Consider the following 17899-nt stretch of genomic DNA (forward strand, 5'->3'; position numbering starts at 1 on the left):
CAAGGACCCTTATCATGGCCCGTTCGCTGTCCTTGAACACTTGATTTTACTGAACTTCAGGATTCCACTGGCAGGTCGTCATAGATACAGCCAGAGTCGTAATGGCACAGTCACAAAGCTGTGCCACGATCATACATCAAGCAGATGTCAGGAACAACGAAGGAAGGTTAGCAGGGTCTGTTTTCATTAAGCTTCGCCGTACACATTGCACAGAGGTGGTTGATTTTAGGTTCTTTATATCGATCCGTTTGAATTTGTCTTTATATATGTAGCGATAGTAGCATATATGTAGCGGTAATGAAACTAACTTGTACAAGGGCGAGGAGGTCAGGTCGCGACCGCCTAGCACGTTCATCGTGTGGTTGGTGTGCTGCCGCTTCTCACGACCTGCCGCGCGGCCACGGTGGCGGGGGCTGCTGACCTGGCGACCCGGACCGGAGGGCTTGTGCCACGGGTAAGCAGGCAGGTTTTCCTCCTAGGTTCGCCAGCTAGGTGCGATAACCTTGCTCCTAGCAACACTGGAGGTTGTTGTAAGTGAGGAGGATGAGGAAGAATAAAACAGATGTGTGTGAAGTTCCTAACCCACCCACATATGTATATACATAAACGCCCACACACGCACATATACATACCTATACATTTCAACGTATACATACATATACATACACAGATGTATATATATATATATATATATATATATATATATATATATATATATATATATATATATTTTTTTTTTTTTTTTTTTTTTTTTCTCATGCATATTCGCCATTTCCCGGGTTAGCGAGGTAGCGTTAAGAACAGAGGACTGAGCCTTAGAGGGAATATCCTCACTTGGTCCCCTTCTCTTTCTGTTCCTTCTTTTCGAGCAAATGTCTAGTATTTTTGCAAACATTGTTAATTTCTGTGAAGTAGCGTGAAAATGCTAACGTGGAATCTAACAATATTTTTCTAGTATTTTTGCATCTAATAACTGAAAAGATATAAAGTGTTGTTTTTCACAGTGTAAACTAACCTTGCTTTTTACTTGTGCGAATACTGTTTGATATTCTCGTGACGTTATATTTTAAGGCAACGGTACGTTTGGTGGTGAATAAAACAAATGTATACTTTTTAATGTAAAGAGTAGGACGACTCTTTCGTTGTTGCTGCCAGGCAAAACACAACCGGCTAGACGCCGTTGTTTTAATTGTCGTGAAACAATGGAATTCATCAGTTGTACCATACGTGAGGAGGAGGCACGAGAGTTTGAGATTTGTCGTTCAAGAAAGTGAATTTGCCTGAGATCCCGGTAAACTGACATTACCAACCACTCGCGTAACCTGTAGGTCATGAGTACAATAGCCATGTTCATCATGTGCTTCCTAGCAGCCAGGTTAAGCTGGGAGATCTGTTACACCAACATTTTTTTTTTTGTTTTTCCTATTTTGTTCACTTTATGAAATACCCTGTCTTCGTTTTTTACTCCTAGAGCTCGTCCCTCCAGTTAACAGTAAAGGAAAATTGTCAAAGGTATATCTCCTTTATTTTCGGTCCTTAGCTTGCATTGGACAAGTCGGTACCCATGTATTGTAGGGCAGATGGAGTGTTCAGTTTACCCATCCCGGTTTAGGTCAGGTAATCTTCCCACCTAACGGCCTACCCCCCGCAGGGGAGGACGAATAGCTGGGTGTTTAGTGGGAGACAGGTGTTCGGACCTGGACTCAAAACAAACCAGTACTGGTTCTAGAAATTTCTCGCAGGCGGAGAAGGAGGGAAGGGTGACCGATGGCGAGAGTCTGATGCGTGTTATTATCATGGTGAAATTTGTGAAGCTTTTAAACCTGGTGAAACTTTGTCACTGGCACCTATGGAGTTCCTAAACCTCTTTTTGTTTGTGTAAAGGAATGTGGTGGTGGTTGTGTGTGTGTGTGTGTAGGGGGGGGGGGGATGTTGTTGAAGTGATTGATGCCTCGGGTCATTGTGGTTAAAAGGTCAAGACTTCTGTTTGTGGTGAAATTTTGATTGGTACCAGTGGTCGTTGCGGTGCTTTGATACCAGTGGTCTTCTTATGGTGAACTTGTTTGATACCTTCCGCCATGGTGATGCTACGATTGAGTCGAATCATCTTCGTCAAGCTAGAGGGTCTTCATGGTTTAGTTTTTGTGGTCTTGTGTCAGTCAGTTGTCTTGGTGTAAAGGCGTGGTCTTTGTTGCCCCTGGTGGTCTTCAAAAGTGAAATTCTGACGAGTGCCTGCATAGGCGAACTTTTGATAGTCGTTGGTACTGTCATCGTGTTGTCATCCTGGTGAACTCAGCTGGTGTTTGTGTCCTCCATGGTGATCTTGTGGTCATCGTTTCAGCCATCGGTCGGTGTCTGCTTGTTCTCGTGTGCCAGCAGATCACTGTATGTATCTAGGCCAGTGACGGGGTGGTCAGACAACTGGGCGTGGCGTGGACCTAGTAAAGTAGTGGCGTTGGTACAACGGACATTTAAAGCAACTGCGAAAGTTGAGTAAACCGGCTGGTTTCTCTGAGGTCCACGGGGCTCTGTAGGAAGGCGAGGAAGGGGCTGTATAGTCTCGCACCTCGCATGCATTGGATGTTTACACAGTATTCTCAGGTATGATTAGAATGAGAAAAAACCGCGCCTAATGACATTGGTCCTTCAAACCAAAGCCTTATCGATTTCATGTTTTGAGAAAATTGTTTTCTTTTGGGCTCTGATCTGAATTTCAAGTTTAAACAACTTGTGAAACAGTGTAAAGAATCCATTTGTTTTTCCCTTGCTGTCCAATCAGACCGTCACAGAAGGTTAACACTTGACACAAGCAACGTCAGGTACGTTTCTTTACAGTTAATTTTTACACAGTCGTATCTGCTCAGGGCTCTACTTAGCGTCGTTATTAGCCGGACTTCTTGTGATACATGATCCACCGCTGCTTGGACAAGAATAGATGTGATAGATAGAAGAAAAGTTTTAGGAACTACTTTGAAACGAAATTCTGAAAAGTTAGTTTCTCATCCTCCTCCTCTTCCTCCTCACCCTCTTATTCCTCCTCCTATGTCTTCTCTCCCTCGCTGTGCCATTATTCCTCCTCCTCTTCTTTCTCCTTCCCCTCTTCTTCTTCCTCCTCCTCGTATCTTTTCTCGCTCGCTGTGCCATTGTTAACAGAATGCGACCGAGTGCATCCGCCAGCACAGACCTGAGGCGAGGTCCGCACCACCTCCTCAGTGCTCCTGGTCCCCCACTCACCCCCGGCCTTGGGGGAAACCCGGTCTCTTCCTCGGCGACGGCAGTCTTGTAGAACCAACCCGCCAGCCAGCATCCTGCCCGCCGGGCTGGACGGGACATTCGGGACATTTCCTCTCCCGCAGCGTTGGTGTTGTCGTGTATACGTCGCATGTCTCTTGCTACGTGGTGTTTGTCCGTTGGGATGGTGGCGTTTTTCTGGTCCATTGTAATGTTTATTTGTGTGTGTGTGTGTGTGATTATTGTGGTGTGTGTCTGTCTATGGTGGCCCATACTTTTTTCTCTGCAAGTTGTCTGGCTCGGCCGTAGTGTTCTTAAGTACATGGTGGTATTTCTGTTCAGTGGCGATGTCCGTCTGTCCGCGTTTTTCCAGATGTCTGCTGCGTGCGTGTGTTAGGCTTTATCACTGATGCTTTTTTTTTCCCCCTTTGTATCTTCTTCAGTGACGTGTTTCTGTCTTGGCCGTGTTAGCTTATATTTTGTGATGGGGTGTTTGTGCTGCAGGTGAAATCGTCTGGAAGATTTTATTTTATACTTTAGAAGTGTGTGTGTGTGTGTGTGTGTGTGTGTGTGTGTGTGTGTGTGTGTGAACACAGATTGCCTTGGTTGTAGAGGTTCGTATTGTGTGTGTGTGTGGTTTGGAGTGTGTAATGTCTTCTGAGAAGAAAAAAAAAAACAACCTGATTTCGTTTTTGTAATGACGGACGTGGCACGGGCAAAACATGCCCGAATGAAAGGTCATCTCGAGTGAAAGGATTAAAGTGGGTGAAAAGACTAGAAATTATCATCGGGTTCCGCGGGTGAGTGTGGATGCGATTCTTAAAGGCAAAATGATCATCGCACGAGGCGCAGACGAAAGGAGGAAGAGAATTCTTTATTCAAGCTTTTTTGAGGGAGGGACTGTTCATTCTCGTGTGGTTGGTCTCCACACCAGCGGCAGACAGCAGCAGACAGGAGCGTGCCTCAGGTCCAAAAGCCTTAGGGTCGGGAACACCTGCAGTTAACTCGAGGGAACAGTGATCAAAATACTTGTAGGAGAGAGAGAGAGAGAGAGAGAGAGAGAGAGAGAGAGAGAGAGAGAGAGAGAGAGAGAGAGAGAGTGTGTAGCAGCAGCAGCAAGGAACACGTTGGTTTACAGAAATGCGTGGTTGAAGAAAGGTAATGCCAGAAGAATTAATGAAACCGAGGGCTTTTGATGCCACTCTGGATGAAGAACCACCCCAGTTCTGAGGGAAGTACTTCTTACAAGGACAAAGAAAACCTCCCAATAGATGTCAATTGAAGCTCGCATGAACAGTCATTATTTCGGTTCCAATACAACGTCCCAAGCTTTTGGGTAGCAAACTTAATGATGATTAGAATTTCCAGCATAAATTGGAAGATATATTTATGCCCAAAATATTTATTACAGGGTTGGATTGTTTACACACACACACACACACACACACACACACACACACACACACACACACACACGGGGATATAAGAGTAGCATTTGGATATGTAAGAAGAAACATCGTTTTAGCACTGTTAGATTTAGCTAGGTTATTGCTTCCCTATTCTGAGCTGTTGTACTGGTCTGAAATGAGAGAGGAGCTTTATTCGGTACGGAAAAATAACTAGAATTAGAAGGGGTGGGAAAGTAAACTTGTGTTTAAAGTGGAATCATCAGAATAAGACTGAACAGGATTAGACCTAGGAGAGATCATTTATAGAGATAAGAGAGTTGGCGATAAGACAGGAGCCTGAGGAACACCACTGTTGACAGGGTAAGAGAGGGAAGTCGCCCCATTAACAGTGCAATTGCCAGAGGGGAAGCTGTGCTTTTAGGGAAGAGAGTGAAGCAAGAAAAAAAAAAGGGAGAGAGTTTAGAAAGTAAGGATTTATGCCACACCCTGTTAGATGCTTTAGGGGTGGCGAGGCTGTGACAAAAGCGTCACCAGAATCCTAGAGAGGGAAGTGGACAGGAGGGAGGGAACTCGCAGAGGAAAGATCACCACCAGACCTGAAATCCGTATTTGTAATCAGTAAGAAGGGAGTGGAATTCTTAAGTGTTTGAGGAGACGAGAGTTTTGGAGAGTTTCAGACTTTGGAGGTAGCAGAAATGAGAGCAGTAGTGAGATAGTCTGAGGGGTTAGAGCCGCCCTCCGTGAGAATAAGCTGTACCAAGGGATGCCTTTAAGAGGAAGAAGAAGCATGGGTCGGAGTTGGCTCAGAGACACACTCGTTTAAGCCATATGGAGGTATGCTACCTGGGCCATAGGCCTTCTCCGCCTGTAGCTGGGAGAACTACTTGGTAGTGCCTGCGCGAGGAAAATATAAAGGATGGCATCGGCTCAGAGGGAGGAGATGAGAATGGAGGATTAGAATCTAAGTCTTCCGGAACTGAAGTAGAGGGGAATTAAGGTACTAAAAAGACCAGCTTTATCAGTAGGGGAGTTAGCTATAGATTGATCATGTCGAGAGAGAGACAGGAGGGAAAGGTTGAATTATAAAAGACTCTTTTGGTAAGGGCCGGAGACATTTAGTAGAAGGCAACCCGGTCCAACTGCAGTAGTCAAATCGGCAAACTGGGATGTGCTTGAATTTACGAAGAACAGCTTTGCGGTGATTCTGGGCAGAAATGGAAGTGGAGTGGGTTTCAGAAGAAGGTAGGTGTTTCCTGGCCAGGTATGCGCTGTCGTTGATGTGACGAGCATCAGAGCAGGAGCGATCAAAGTATGATCAAGGGAGGTGCAGGAACGATTTAGTGGAAGATGGGAAGTGGTACTCCATTGCACCCAAACCTCCGCTGTGCGTTTAGCACAACGTAAGGCGCCCCGGCCAACGAAACCGTGCCCTTTCCTGAGAACGGTAAGGTAACCTAGCAGGGATGACCGCTTTCCCAGTAGATAGAGGGGGCAGAGGATAGGCGTGTCCAGTTAGAAGTAACAAGAGATGAGGCTGTGGTCGGATTCCAAGGGAATGGAAACCATGTATTTATAGTGAGGGTTAAAAAGGAAGGAAGAGGTCGAGTGTGTTGAGAAGAGTCGGGAACTCGTGTTTTGTGATCATTGCCAGGTTTTGGAAGAGGGAACAACGTAAAGGTCTCTGCTCTTCCGGCGTCATCCCAAGGTGGAGCTTAATCTGTCCTTGTGGTATAAAAGTGAATTCCCGTACACAGTGGTTGTCAGAATGTGGATATGGAGAGAGTGGTTGTCAGCATGTGGATATAGAGAGAAAGAGCAGTGTGTTTCGTAGTGTACGTCGAATAGTCAAGAGAGTTAGTCGTACGTTATTGTAGGAATTGGGTGAAGATTCACAAGACTAAAACAGAATTATAGAGGGCAGATGCACCATAAGCCAGATGACGTCAAGATAGAGAGAGATCCGAGATTCACGAGGCGAGCGGTGAGAGTTTTTGCTTGACCGTTGGCGCAGACGCCACCCATTAAGCAAAATATAGTGGTAGAGATTTAAAAAGCCCAGAGGGGAGCCAGCAGTTGGGTGGGAGAGAGCTCGTGGGAGGTAGTGGACAGATGGGAAAGTGCGACTTTTGAGACTGCGGACGTCGCAGGAAGGAATACAGAAAGAGCCAACAGAGTCTGGGAGCTCTTACTGGAAGAGTGTAGTGGGTTGCAGTTACTCGGTTTTGATCAAGTGGGTCCTGGAAACCATCTGGCCCATCCCCGACAGGTAGCGCCGTTCCAATTCGGCACAGGAGAATCCGAATTCAGAATGTGGTCCTGATTTTTATGGAAAAAAAATAAATAGGGAAGTTTCTGAAAAGCTGGAGTGTAAAAGGTTTTGCGAATTGCGTGTTTAAGATGGAGTGGGTCTGAGTGTGTGGACCGGATTCCAGCAGTCCACGTTTGAGAGAGAGAGAGAGAGAGAGAGAGAGAGAGAGAGAGAGAGAGAGAGAGAGAGAGAGAGAGAGAGAGAGAGAGAGACCAGAACTGGTGTGGGTGGGCGGACGTGACAGACAGCACAGTGCCATCGCCAAACTTTCCGGTACCTGGCTGGTAGTACTACCCCTTGGACAATGGATGCTGCGCCACCTGCTAATACTGCGATACAACAACAACAACAACAACAAAAAGTAGTCTGCAGTTGTATGGTCATGATGAACATGAAAGAAACTCTGTTGGCCTGAAGCGAGCTTACAAGCTAAAGCTTTTAAGCATCGGACTGAAAAGGGAAAGTTGCGTTGACACTGTTTCGGTGAGGGAGTATGTACAAACACCAGTGGGTTTAACGCCGCTGTTGGCGCGTTGCTTAATCGGTGTTGCCTTGGATGACGCCACGTTGCCATGGGTGTGTGAATGAGGTTGGGATGTCGACGCCCACCTGTTGTCTCTGGACATGGCCACCATTAGATGACGGGAGGAGCTTTGTTCACGGTAGGGCAGGGCCGCTGTGGACCCCGCCTGTGAGACCTTGACGATCGGTCAGATTTGTATAGTGTCGGTCACATGACTGGTAATTAGGCGTCGGTCAGCTGTGTGGCGGCTGTGCATCACATGATTTCCATGTTCGTGGGTTGTTGGACGAAAGCCAGCCATCGATGTACGTGTTTGTCGCCTCCCTAGACAACGGGGCTACTGGTGTGTCGCATGTATCACTACACATGGTTGTTCATGGTCTGTCATGTGTACTGCTAGACTTGGGGGGTCAATGGTCTTGAGTTCTGAGCACCGCCAGACCTCGCTTGTCAAGAATCTAACGTGTGACCCATCGCTGGACGGCATTGAAGACGAGTACCCTGTGGTTTGCACCTGAAATCCTCCTACAGGGCAGCTTTTTATAGTGTACCAGTCAGTCGAGGCCTCGACTCCTGGAGCTTGGATATATGAAGGGTCAGCGACCTCGCTGTTTGTTAAAGATGATGTGATTTTGTAGGATAATGTTGTTATAGGTCGAACCGAACCTTCGTTTGTCTTCCCTACGCCCGCTGTCTGCAGCTGTTGGTGTACAGCGCACCCTGACGTTCATCTGGATTCAGTTTTATAATAACAACATCCAGTGATATTGGTTCTGACTCTGCGCATTTGCCGCATTCGATTTGTTCGAAATTAAGTGCAGCACTGTGAAGAAGTTAGACTCCTACTGGAGATAGTGGGGTCAGGGGTAGAGGTATGGCAGTGTAGGTATGGCCCGACTAGTTAGTCACATACCGGTAACTGGTGAAGTGTTTTGTTAGGCGTGTAGATGATCTTTTGTTTTCGCCTTCAATAAACGTTACTCTCGCCACAGAAGTAAAAAATTTGCAGTGAAATCCGATTATCTGTAACGAGTCGCTTAAATCTAAGTGGACCATTATCAGATTATACAACAATATCGCGGAAAAATTGCAGGTTAGATTTAATCGTTAGTTATCGTCCCTGGTAAACTTGCAGATAGCCAATGCTTGAAGGTGTGGTGCTAGAATTTGCAGTTATAGTCTCCATGATGGTCTGTTAAGTTAGGGTCCATTTACAGCCTTCAAATACACACTTGGTAAACAAAGCGTGGAGGACGTTAAGCCCTCCGTAGTATCGTCAGCGATGCAGCAGAGTGCGATGGAGTTTATGAAGATACATCATGTGTTCACATCCGTACATAACCTTAATGTGGCCCGGTACATGTCCTTGCATGTGGGGGCGGACTTGGTTGTAACCCCGCCAACACGTAGCCAGACGAGAGTAGCGCCAGCTGCGGAATTTTGTGGGTAAGATGCGCGGATGTTATTCGAGTCCCATGTTAGAAAGTTTGTGCGTTGGTACTTAAGACTTTCCAGGAGTCCATGTTAACTGAAGAAAAGTGGAGGACTTGTGGGATGGAGTTGGTTGGTATTAGGACAGACTGGCTGTGTTGTTTGAGAAGGCTCTCATAGGGAATTAAGCAGGCAGTAAAACAGCTGCGTCTGCGCGCATGACGACAAGCACAAAAGGAAAGGATGCTGTCAGGACGGCTCGGCAGGCTGGTGGTGTGAGGGGCAACCACCGCCACCAGGAGGGAGGGAGAGAGAGAGAGAGAGAGAGAGAGAGAGAGAGAGAGAGAGAGAGAGAGAGAGAGAGAGAGAGAGACGGTTGTACAGACCCCACCAGGATCCATCGAATGTTCACCCAGTCATTGTATTTAGAAAGTGGAAACTGCTTTCATGTTTTTTTTTTTAATATTTTCATACGAGTGGATTCTCAAGTGACATCAGCGTCGTTGTAAAGATGTTAGAATATGTTTATTGTATTGTAAAATATGTTGACCTACATTTCCACTGCAAGTACCTCGTGTTCAGGTGATTTTTTTCACTTGTCATTATGGACAAAAGGAGTTAGATGCATGATCTTTGCGTGAGTTTATTATCGTGACTGACCATCCACGGGTGTGTGAGTGTGTGTGTGTGTGTGTGTGTGTGTGTGTGTGTGCACGCGTAGACGAGGCGTCGTGGGAGTAGATATTGTACAGTCAGCCGTAGAGAGAGAGAGAGAGAGAGAGAGAGAGAGAGAGAGAGAGAGAGAGAGAGAGAGAGAGAGAGAGAGAGAACGCGGCCGATGTCGAGACTCGCCACAGTTGCAGGCAGGATCAACCTGGATGAGTCTTGGAATCTGGCAACTTTCTCTTCTCGTGCTTAGTTGACGGTGTCGCGGAGGCCGCACCACCGCTGCCGCCAGGAGTTTAACGGAGACGTCTCCCCTTGCCTGGACGCCCTCTGCTTCTGCCTTGACCCTCCCCCATCCCCACTGCTACTTCCTCGACGCCCCTTACTACTGCCTCGACACCACCTACTACTTATTCTATGCTTCCACCATCGCCTTTGTGCTTCCACTAGTGCTTCGACGCCCTTACTGCTGCGTGAACGTCTCTGTCTATTGCCACGACTCCCCCACATAGTCATGATGCCTTGGCTACCTTCTCGACGTCACCATTATTGCCACGACGTCCCAGCTGCTGCCTCTCCGTCCCTGTTACCACTAACCCAACGGCCCTGTTGCTGCCCGAACGTTCCTACGGCTACCTAAACTGTCCACTATTTTTTTTTAACTGGGCTGTTACTACGAGGATAGGGAACAGGTTGGACGGAGTTGGATACACTTGAGAAAAATTTTGCACAGATGTACGTTGCAGGTTTTACCGAAATATGTGGATGGGTGGCTTATTTAGTTACCCCCTAGCAGACTAAAAAAAAAAAAAGAGGGGGAGATTTTTTTTTTTCAGGGAAATTTGTTTATCGATGGATGACTAGAACCTTTCTCTGGAGTGTGAAGCTTCATGGGAACCTGAAATGTTCTATATTAGCTGTTTTTGTCGAGGTCCCGAATTGTTTGTGCTTTGTAACTACGAACGCATTTTTTTTTCTTTTGGATGGCTGAGTGGGTTGGGGGTGGGGAGCAAGAAGAGGTTGGACAAGGTAAGGTACAGTCGAGAAATAGAAAGTCAGAGAGAGTACAGATATCTGGTTTAGGTTTCACAGAAGGTACTGTGCAGAAATATAGGTAGAGAGATTACACATGTGTAGTGTAGGTTTTAACGGGAAGTGTGTGGGTGGTATGCTGGTTACGTATTTCTGGTGCCTGATCTATGTACCCCGGCAGACTAGGGGGTGTTTATGTAGCAAGGAATTTGACTTAAGCTAAGAATTGCTTATTGTGTACATCGATGGATGACCACTTGTCCCCTCGACGATCCAACACCTGCCTCGACCACCCTGCTGTTGACTGGACGTCCCCCACCATTGCCTCGACGCCCCCATTATTGCCTCCCTGACTATACTGGACCGACGACGCCCCTACTATCGCCTGGACGCCTCCCACTTCTTTGACCACGCTTCCGCTGTACTACCTTGACGTCTCGCTACTATCAAGGCTCCCGACACCACTGCCTCAACGTCCTCGCTTTTGTCACGACGCCCCGACTTCTGTCACGACGCCCCCACACTACTGTCGCGACCCCCAGACTACTGTCACGACCCCCAGACTACTGTCGCGACCCCCACACTACTGTCACGACCCCCACACTACTGTCGCGACCCCCACACTACGGTCGCGACCCCCACACTACTGTCGCGACCCCCAGACTACTGTCACGACCCCCAGACTACTGTCGCGACCCCCACACTACTGTCACGACCCCCACACTACTGTCGCGACCCCCACACTACGGTCGCGACCCCCACACTACTGTCGCGACCCCCACACTACTGTCACGACCCCCACACTACTGTCGCGACCCCCCACACTAACTGTCTCGACGCCCCCACACTACCGTCTCGACGCCTTCACTGCTGTCTTTTTCACCACATGGCCTCTGTCGCTCCATCTCCTTCACCACCCCACACCCGCGTCTCTTTCATCGCCCCATTCCCCCGTCTCACACCCCCCCCCCCCCTCCCTTCCGTCTCCTTCACCGTCCCATTCCCCCGTCTCCTTCTCCGTCCCCTTCATCTTCCCCAGCCTCCCTCACTACCTCGTCTGTTCCACGTCTCTCGCCTGGTCTGCTCCTGTCCTGCCTACCCTCTCATCACGTCTTCTTCCACCACCACCTCTGATGCGCGTAACTGTGCATGAATGCCCCTTGAAGTATACATCCCGAGAAGTTCATGCATGTCTTTATTGATTGTCCCTATTGTAAATAATGTATTTTACATGTAACACGCCAGTTGCTAAGCCTTAGATTATGCAACATGTTGTATTGTCAGGGCAGACATGTATATGTTGGTTAGGTAACTAGCAACTTGGAGGTTGTATGTGATTCATGTGCAGGTTGTAATACAACGGGTTGTTGCAGGTGTGTTGCGCTGGCGTCAACGAGGAACTAAGGGACGGCAAGGCAAGTTCGCCCAGCCACCACCCACTCTTATGTGCTCGTGAATGCTTGTACCAGTTAGTGCTGGCTGACTGTACCCTTCCTCATTAATGCTAGCTGACCTGACCTTGACCCATTAGGGTTAGGGAAACGTATTCGTTGATTCTGAGACTACCTTAACCGATAGTGCTTGCAGACCTTTTACCCTTAAACTTGATTAATGCTTGCAGACTCTTACCTTAAGTTAATGCTCGCAGATTCTACCTTAGCAATTAATGCTTGCGAATTCTTCTCCCCTAGTATTGTTAAAGCCATTAGAACTTAATGACTCAATCCTACCAGTCCCATTGATCCCTCCCAGTTGACTGCTCTTATCTAAACCATTTAATTGAATGACTTGCTGGCAATCGATGATATCTCGCATCAGAGCCATTTAATTGTAGGACTTCGCTGACAGACGATAATCTTCGGAGTTATTTGAGTGGATGACTTCGTTGACTCTTGATGACTTCCCTTACCAGAGCCATTTGAGTGGATGACTTCGTTGACTCTTGATGACTTCCCTTACCAGAGCCATTTAAGTGAATGACTTCGTTGGCTCTTGATGACTTCCCTTACCAGAGCCATTTAAGTGAATGACTTCGTTGGCTCTTGATGACTTCCCTTTCCAGAGCCATTTGAGTGAATGACGTGGTTGATTCTCGATGACTGTCCTGAACCCATTACCACTAACCAGACTGTATCCTGCATATTGACATTGAGGAACTGAAGCCATTAACGCTATTCGACTGTAACCGACCCATTAATGACGTGTGATTATGCTGTAATTGACGTTTAGTTTGACTGTACCTTGTTAGGTAATGCAGACTGCATAATACTGGTGTACTCTTCCCTTGACGCTGAACCGCTGTACCATGCATGGTAATGCTGGTTGACCGTATTTACCCAGTTACTGTAGGATGGACCCGAATCTTTCCCATAATTGGCAACTAATTTGCATACCCTCTGCTGATGATGTTGGCTCTCAGTGTTAACATATAATGCTTTCTTTACTGTTCTCAAGTCTCTTGGGTGCAGGCCAGCTATGGTTTACTTCTATCATTGCCTCACCGTGTCATTCATGCTTCGCTCACTGTTGGTTGACACAAATTTCTCATTGCTTCACAGGTCTAGTCATTTGGGTAAATAAATTCCCAAGGCTCATCACATGTCACAAAGGGAATTGACCAAGTTTTCATACTGTAGAATTTCAGGGTTTGTTGGTATTAATGTGAATCCCCTGAGCCTGGTCGTTAAGGTAAATTCCCAAGCTTTTTCATTAGATTCCCAAGACGTGGCTTAAGATAAATTCCCAATACGTATCAAGGTACATTCGCAAGACTTAGTCATTACGGTAAATTATCCGGGACCTGTTATTAATGAAAATTTTCCAAGACTTCGTTAAGGTAAATTCTTCCCAAGACTTGTCATTACGGAAGATCATCAAGACGTCATTAATGTAAATTATTCCCAAGACTTGTCATTAAGGAAAATTATTTCCAAGACAAAGTTAAATTCCAAAGATGTCCATAAGGTTAATTCTCAAGACTTGCCAGTCAATAACCGTCTTTCCATTAATGACCCAGCCTTATTAATAATATAAACAGCTAGTAGTGCATGTTGAAAAGTACCAGTAGATGATTAGACCATTAGCTCAGTAGTTAGGACAGCGCCGGTAGTTGGAGCTGTGATTATCTCGTAGCCTTGCCTGCCCTCAAGTACACTGGCGAGCGGTGTGTGAAGAGGTGGTGCATAGATTACGTTGCATGTTGGAGGTATAGAGTGTGTGTGTGTCATGCGTATTTGTATGCTGAAGAGGAGTGTGTTGTATAGTCGTGTTGCACCGTATTGTACTGTACGGGGAGGGGGAGTTTTGGCACTCGTGGGGGGGCTCTTCCATCTCTCAAACTTTCTCTGCTATCATACTATATCTTGCTATACTGTTCAGAGCCAGTCAGAAATCAGTTTATTCCATTCATCCACTGCTCTTATCTGTAGATGATTTTCTAGCAAGTATTTTTTTTTTCTTCATTTCATGCTATGGCCACGGGTTGGTCTATCTCTGCCTCTTTCGAAGACCTGTTCACCGCCTACGTCATCCAACTGGTTTGAAAATGCAAAGGTTATGATCATGTCACTCCTCACTCTTCTCTCTTCCTTAGTGCGCAAATTTGAGGCTTCTAGCCTTTCTCTGTTGCTCAGATCTCTTAATTATGGTACCTCTATTGTTACCCTCCTTGTAGACCTTCGCTATTCGTTCTTCATAAAGTGCGATGACTGAGCTTGAGAAGCATGGCCTAGTTTTGTGCCTCGCATATGAAGCGAATGGATACTGATTATTTACTTATACGTGCACTTAAATGCACTTTTGGTAAGCGCCAGCAGACAGTTCGTGTCTTGTAATTTTCCTCATGTGGGGTGAGGTTGTAGTGTGTGTGTGTGTGTGTAGGGGAGGAGGGGAAGAATTGGTGTTTATGTATTGGTATTACCATCACTCTACTATCCCGTGCCTTCCCTTTGAATTTCTGTTATTTTTGACTGTCGCACCTTGATGTTGATTGGATGAAGGGCTGCCTGAGTATCATTGTTGTGAACGTATCAACGAAAACTTTGCAGTATGAACATTAGAGGTTAGGTAATCCCGTCTTAATGTCCCAAGCTATTTCGTTCGCTTTTCATCTGTTAACGAAAATAACAGGCGATTGTAATGTCGATTCAACACAAATGCTCCAGTTGATTTTATGTACCGTTACATGTATTGTGTTATGTGGGTAATCTTCTTGCATTGATGACCTGCATGCTATCTCGTGTACGTCCACATGTGTATGTATTACGCAGTAGCTGTTTCCTACATTAACACCTGTCGTAGGCGGGCGAGATGGGAGCGAGCCGGGCCAATGGTAATAACTGAAGCCGTCAAAAGAGGTGGCAGCTTGCGTAATATTGGTCTATTTTGACTCCACGGTGGATTCTGTGGGTCTGCAGTGATGTTGTAGGGAGGATGGTGGAGATATATAGACACGAATCTTGCACACGGTGCTGTCCATTTCTCTCGGAAAGTTAGTTAAGTACATTTTTATTAACAATTTTTTCCATACAAACTCATCATCCTCTTTGAAATTTCGCACTATCATAGTTAAGTAAACAGTTAGTATTTCCTGGTAGCGTTACGTGCCTATTATGTTGTTCTTGAACGCAAGGGGCACGACAAAAACTCTGGCCTGATAGGGATATTAGTTTTCTCATATAAAGATGTTTCTTATAATATCTAAATGTATTTGATATTAAAGTTTATTACCAGAACGCTTATGTTATTTTTTTTATAGCATAGGTCGGTCACTCGAAACTTTAAAGACGGTGATGCGCCATCGGCAGTTAAACATACTCTTCCTCAATTCGCTGGACGCAAATCATTCTTTGTTTTGTGGACCGGTGATGTATTAAAGATATCTGCATCGTCGCTGGTAAATTATTTACTAAAGTGTTTTTTTTAGCCATTTGATTGAAATAAGACTAGACTCGTTTGTGGCGAGTTCAACAGTGGCGATGCAGTCCAAGGGCCGTTTTCTTCGTAGTTAGGGAGCAAGTGAAGGACACACACACACACACACACACACACACACACACTGGAATGCTTCTCTTGAAATCGTTTCCGAAGCCTCTCACTCCGGCTGTCTGAGACTGCCTAGTGCGGCCTGAGTGAGAGAGAGGCTTCGCAAACGCATTTGAGTTGCTCGTTCTTGTTGCCCCGTCCTTAACCTTACCCATGTACCATGTCTTTACTCACACACACACACACACACACACACACACCAGCAAAGCCAGGTGCCCATTTATTGACAAGTCCCGAGGGGAGGATGAACTGCTTAGTTGGCAGTGGGCCGACTGCCACGCTCACAGTTCCAGCTTAGGCGGGCATGCGTGTGAATCGCATGGTCAGCGACGCAAACCACGGAAGTTTTGTGTGTGTGTGTGTGTGTGTGTGTGTGTGTGTGTCATCAATTACTGTTAATTCAGTTGCAACTGTCTACGAGTTAATGACTCGACGAATCACTGTTGCATTACAGATGTTGTTACCTGTAATGATTGCAGGTAACATTGATTGTTTTTGGTTTACTTTTAGATAAATCTATTAATTTTTGTGTTTTAAGGAAACTAACCGAAGGTTCCAGTGGGTTGGTGTGATTACCGTCACCCTCCAAATTGAGACTCCAGTGGGTTGGTGTGATAACCGTCACCCTCCAAATTGGTCATAAACCTTATGGCATCATTTTGGTTTGCGCTTAAGTCCGACCGCATAGAGGTTTGGTATATGATGGTTCCCAAAGGCGATATTCAGTTCATCTTACAGCTCTCAAGTTAAACTGAACTAAGCAAACGCAAGCTTTGAAATATATGTTAAACTTGCAGGCTCGTGTTACTCTGGTGGTGTTTGTCTCCCTTTTCATAAGTAAAAATTGTTCCCTGTTTATTATTTTTCTTCACCCCGCCCGCCATTAATGACAGCCTCGCTCTGCCGGAGCGTGACTGCAATCATCAAGGCGTAGTGAAAACATCGATTTGAAAAGTTTCACCAGTTTTTTGTATTTTTTTTTTTTTATCGTTGAATCTTCATCGTTTTGTTAAAAGTTTACCAGTTGGTAAATCATGTATTGAAGTGGTATTGTTACCATCAAACTCTGAAGTACAGGTGACTCGTTAGATAAGGTTGGAGTCGGGACTTTCGTCAGAAAACATATTTCTGTATTGGGGTGGAGGACGAGGTTATTGCGAGTATTTTATTTTATCATGGACGGGGAACTTCTGAAACAGTGTTAACGCATCCAATTATTATGATAACTGAATGGATGAATACGAACTTTCACTGTTTGCCAGTGGGAGCACTAGGGAGGGACTCTTTTATCATTATAATCTCCAGTTAAACACTTTAATACGACTCCTTCCGCAGACAGCTGTTATGATAAGTGAAACAATAAAATGGCGTAATTGTTCTTGTGTGGGAGACCGTTCCCTTCTTAAGAGTATTTATGACGTGGTTAACGCTACAGAGAGCCCACAAGCTCCTAGCTTTTTTTTCTCATGGGAGTTTCCCCACATAGCCAAGGAAATAATTGAGTCATATGTTGAGGATTTGATGACAGACAGCAAGCTGTTACTCGCGTTTCTGTATGCTAGATAACAAGAAAAATAAGTAACTGATTTCAATATCTTGTGCTATATTGATAAAGGCTGTACGGCAGGCCAGAGGCAAATCATAGAAGGCAATCGTTCTTTAGGCAGTAATATGTTAAGGGAGAAGTACACAGATGTTCGGATATTAAGTATGTCGGAGCATGTGTGTGGGAGACGCACGCAATCTCTGAGTTTTCATGCCAAGGGACAGTTAAGTTACTGGAATCTTCCATAAGCGAACTCAGACATGTTCTGTATTTAACGTTAACATTTTTACTTACCCTCATAGTCCTCATATTGACTTATTATTTGAATGTGAATGAAGTTTAGTGTGTAAGTGAGTATGTATCTACTTTCGTACTCTTAGCTACATTTCTGGCTGTTTTGAGAGGAAATCTAGCGACATTTATATATATATATATATATATATATATATATATATATATATATATATATATATATATATATATATATATATATGAATTGGCAACAGGATTACATGGCATTTGCATCGGTGCAGCAACCATGTTATTGTGGGTTGTAGTGTTTTTGCTAACACAGTTCACTTCAGGATACTTAGAGAAAATTGTGTTGTTAATTGGCTGCATACTGGTGGTGTAATCCCTTACTCTTGATTTTAAAAGTATTGCTAAAGTGGACACTTGTGTATTTAAGAAATGTCGTAATGATCATTAGC

General features: G+C 45.4%; 1 protein-coding gene across 4 annotated transcripts in view; it reads left to right on the top strand.

Annotated features, from left to right (window-relative positions):
* The window catches only part of rt (Protein O-mannosyltransferase rt), a 533108-nt gene that overhangs the window by 422242 nt on the left and 92967 nt on the right, over positions 1 to 17899 (top strand). The window contains exon 2 of one of the 4 annotated variants that reach the window (XM_071664763.1): positions 11974 to 12015. The exons of the other annotated variants lie outside the window; for them this stretch is intronic. Within the exon in view, the coding sequence (XP_071520864.1) occupies positions 11974 to 12015 (42 nt within the window). The remainder of the gene's footprint in view (positions 1 to 11973; positions 12016 to 17899) is intronic. 4 annotated transcript variants of the gene reach the window in all.

The sequence above is a fragment of the Panulirus ornatus genome, chromosome 9 (genome assembly GCF_036320965.1).
Source record: "Panulirus ornatus isolate Po-2019 chromosome 9, ASM3632096v1, whole genome shotgun sequence".
NCBI lineage: Eukaryota > Metazoa > Arthropoda > Malacostraca > Decapoda > Palinuridae > Panulirus > Panulirus ornatus.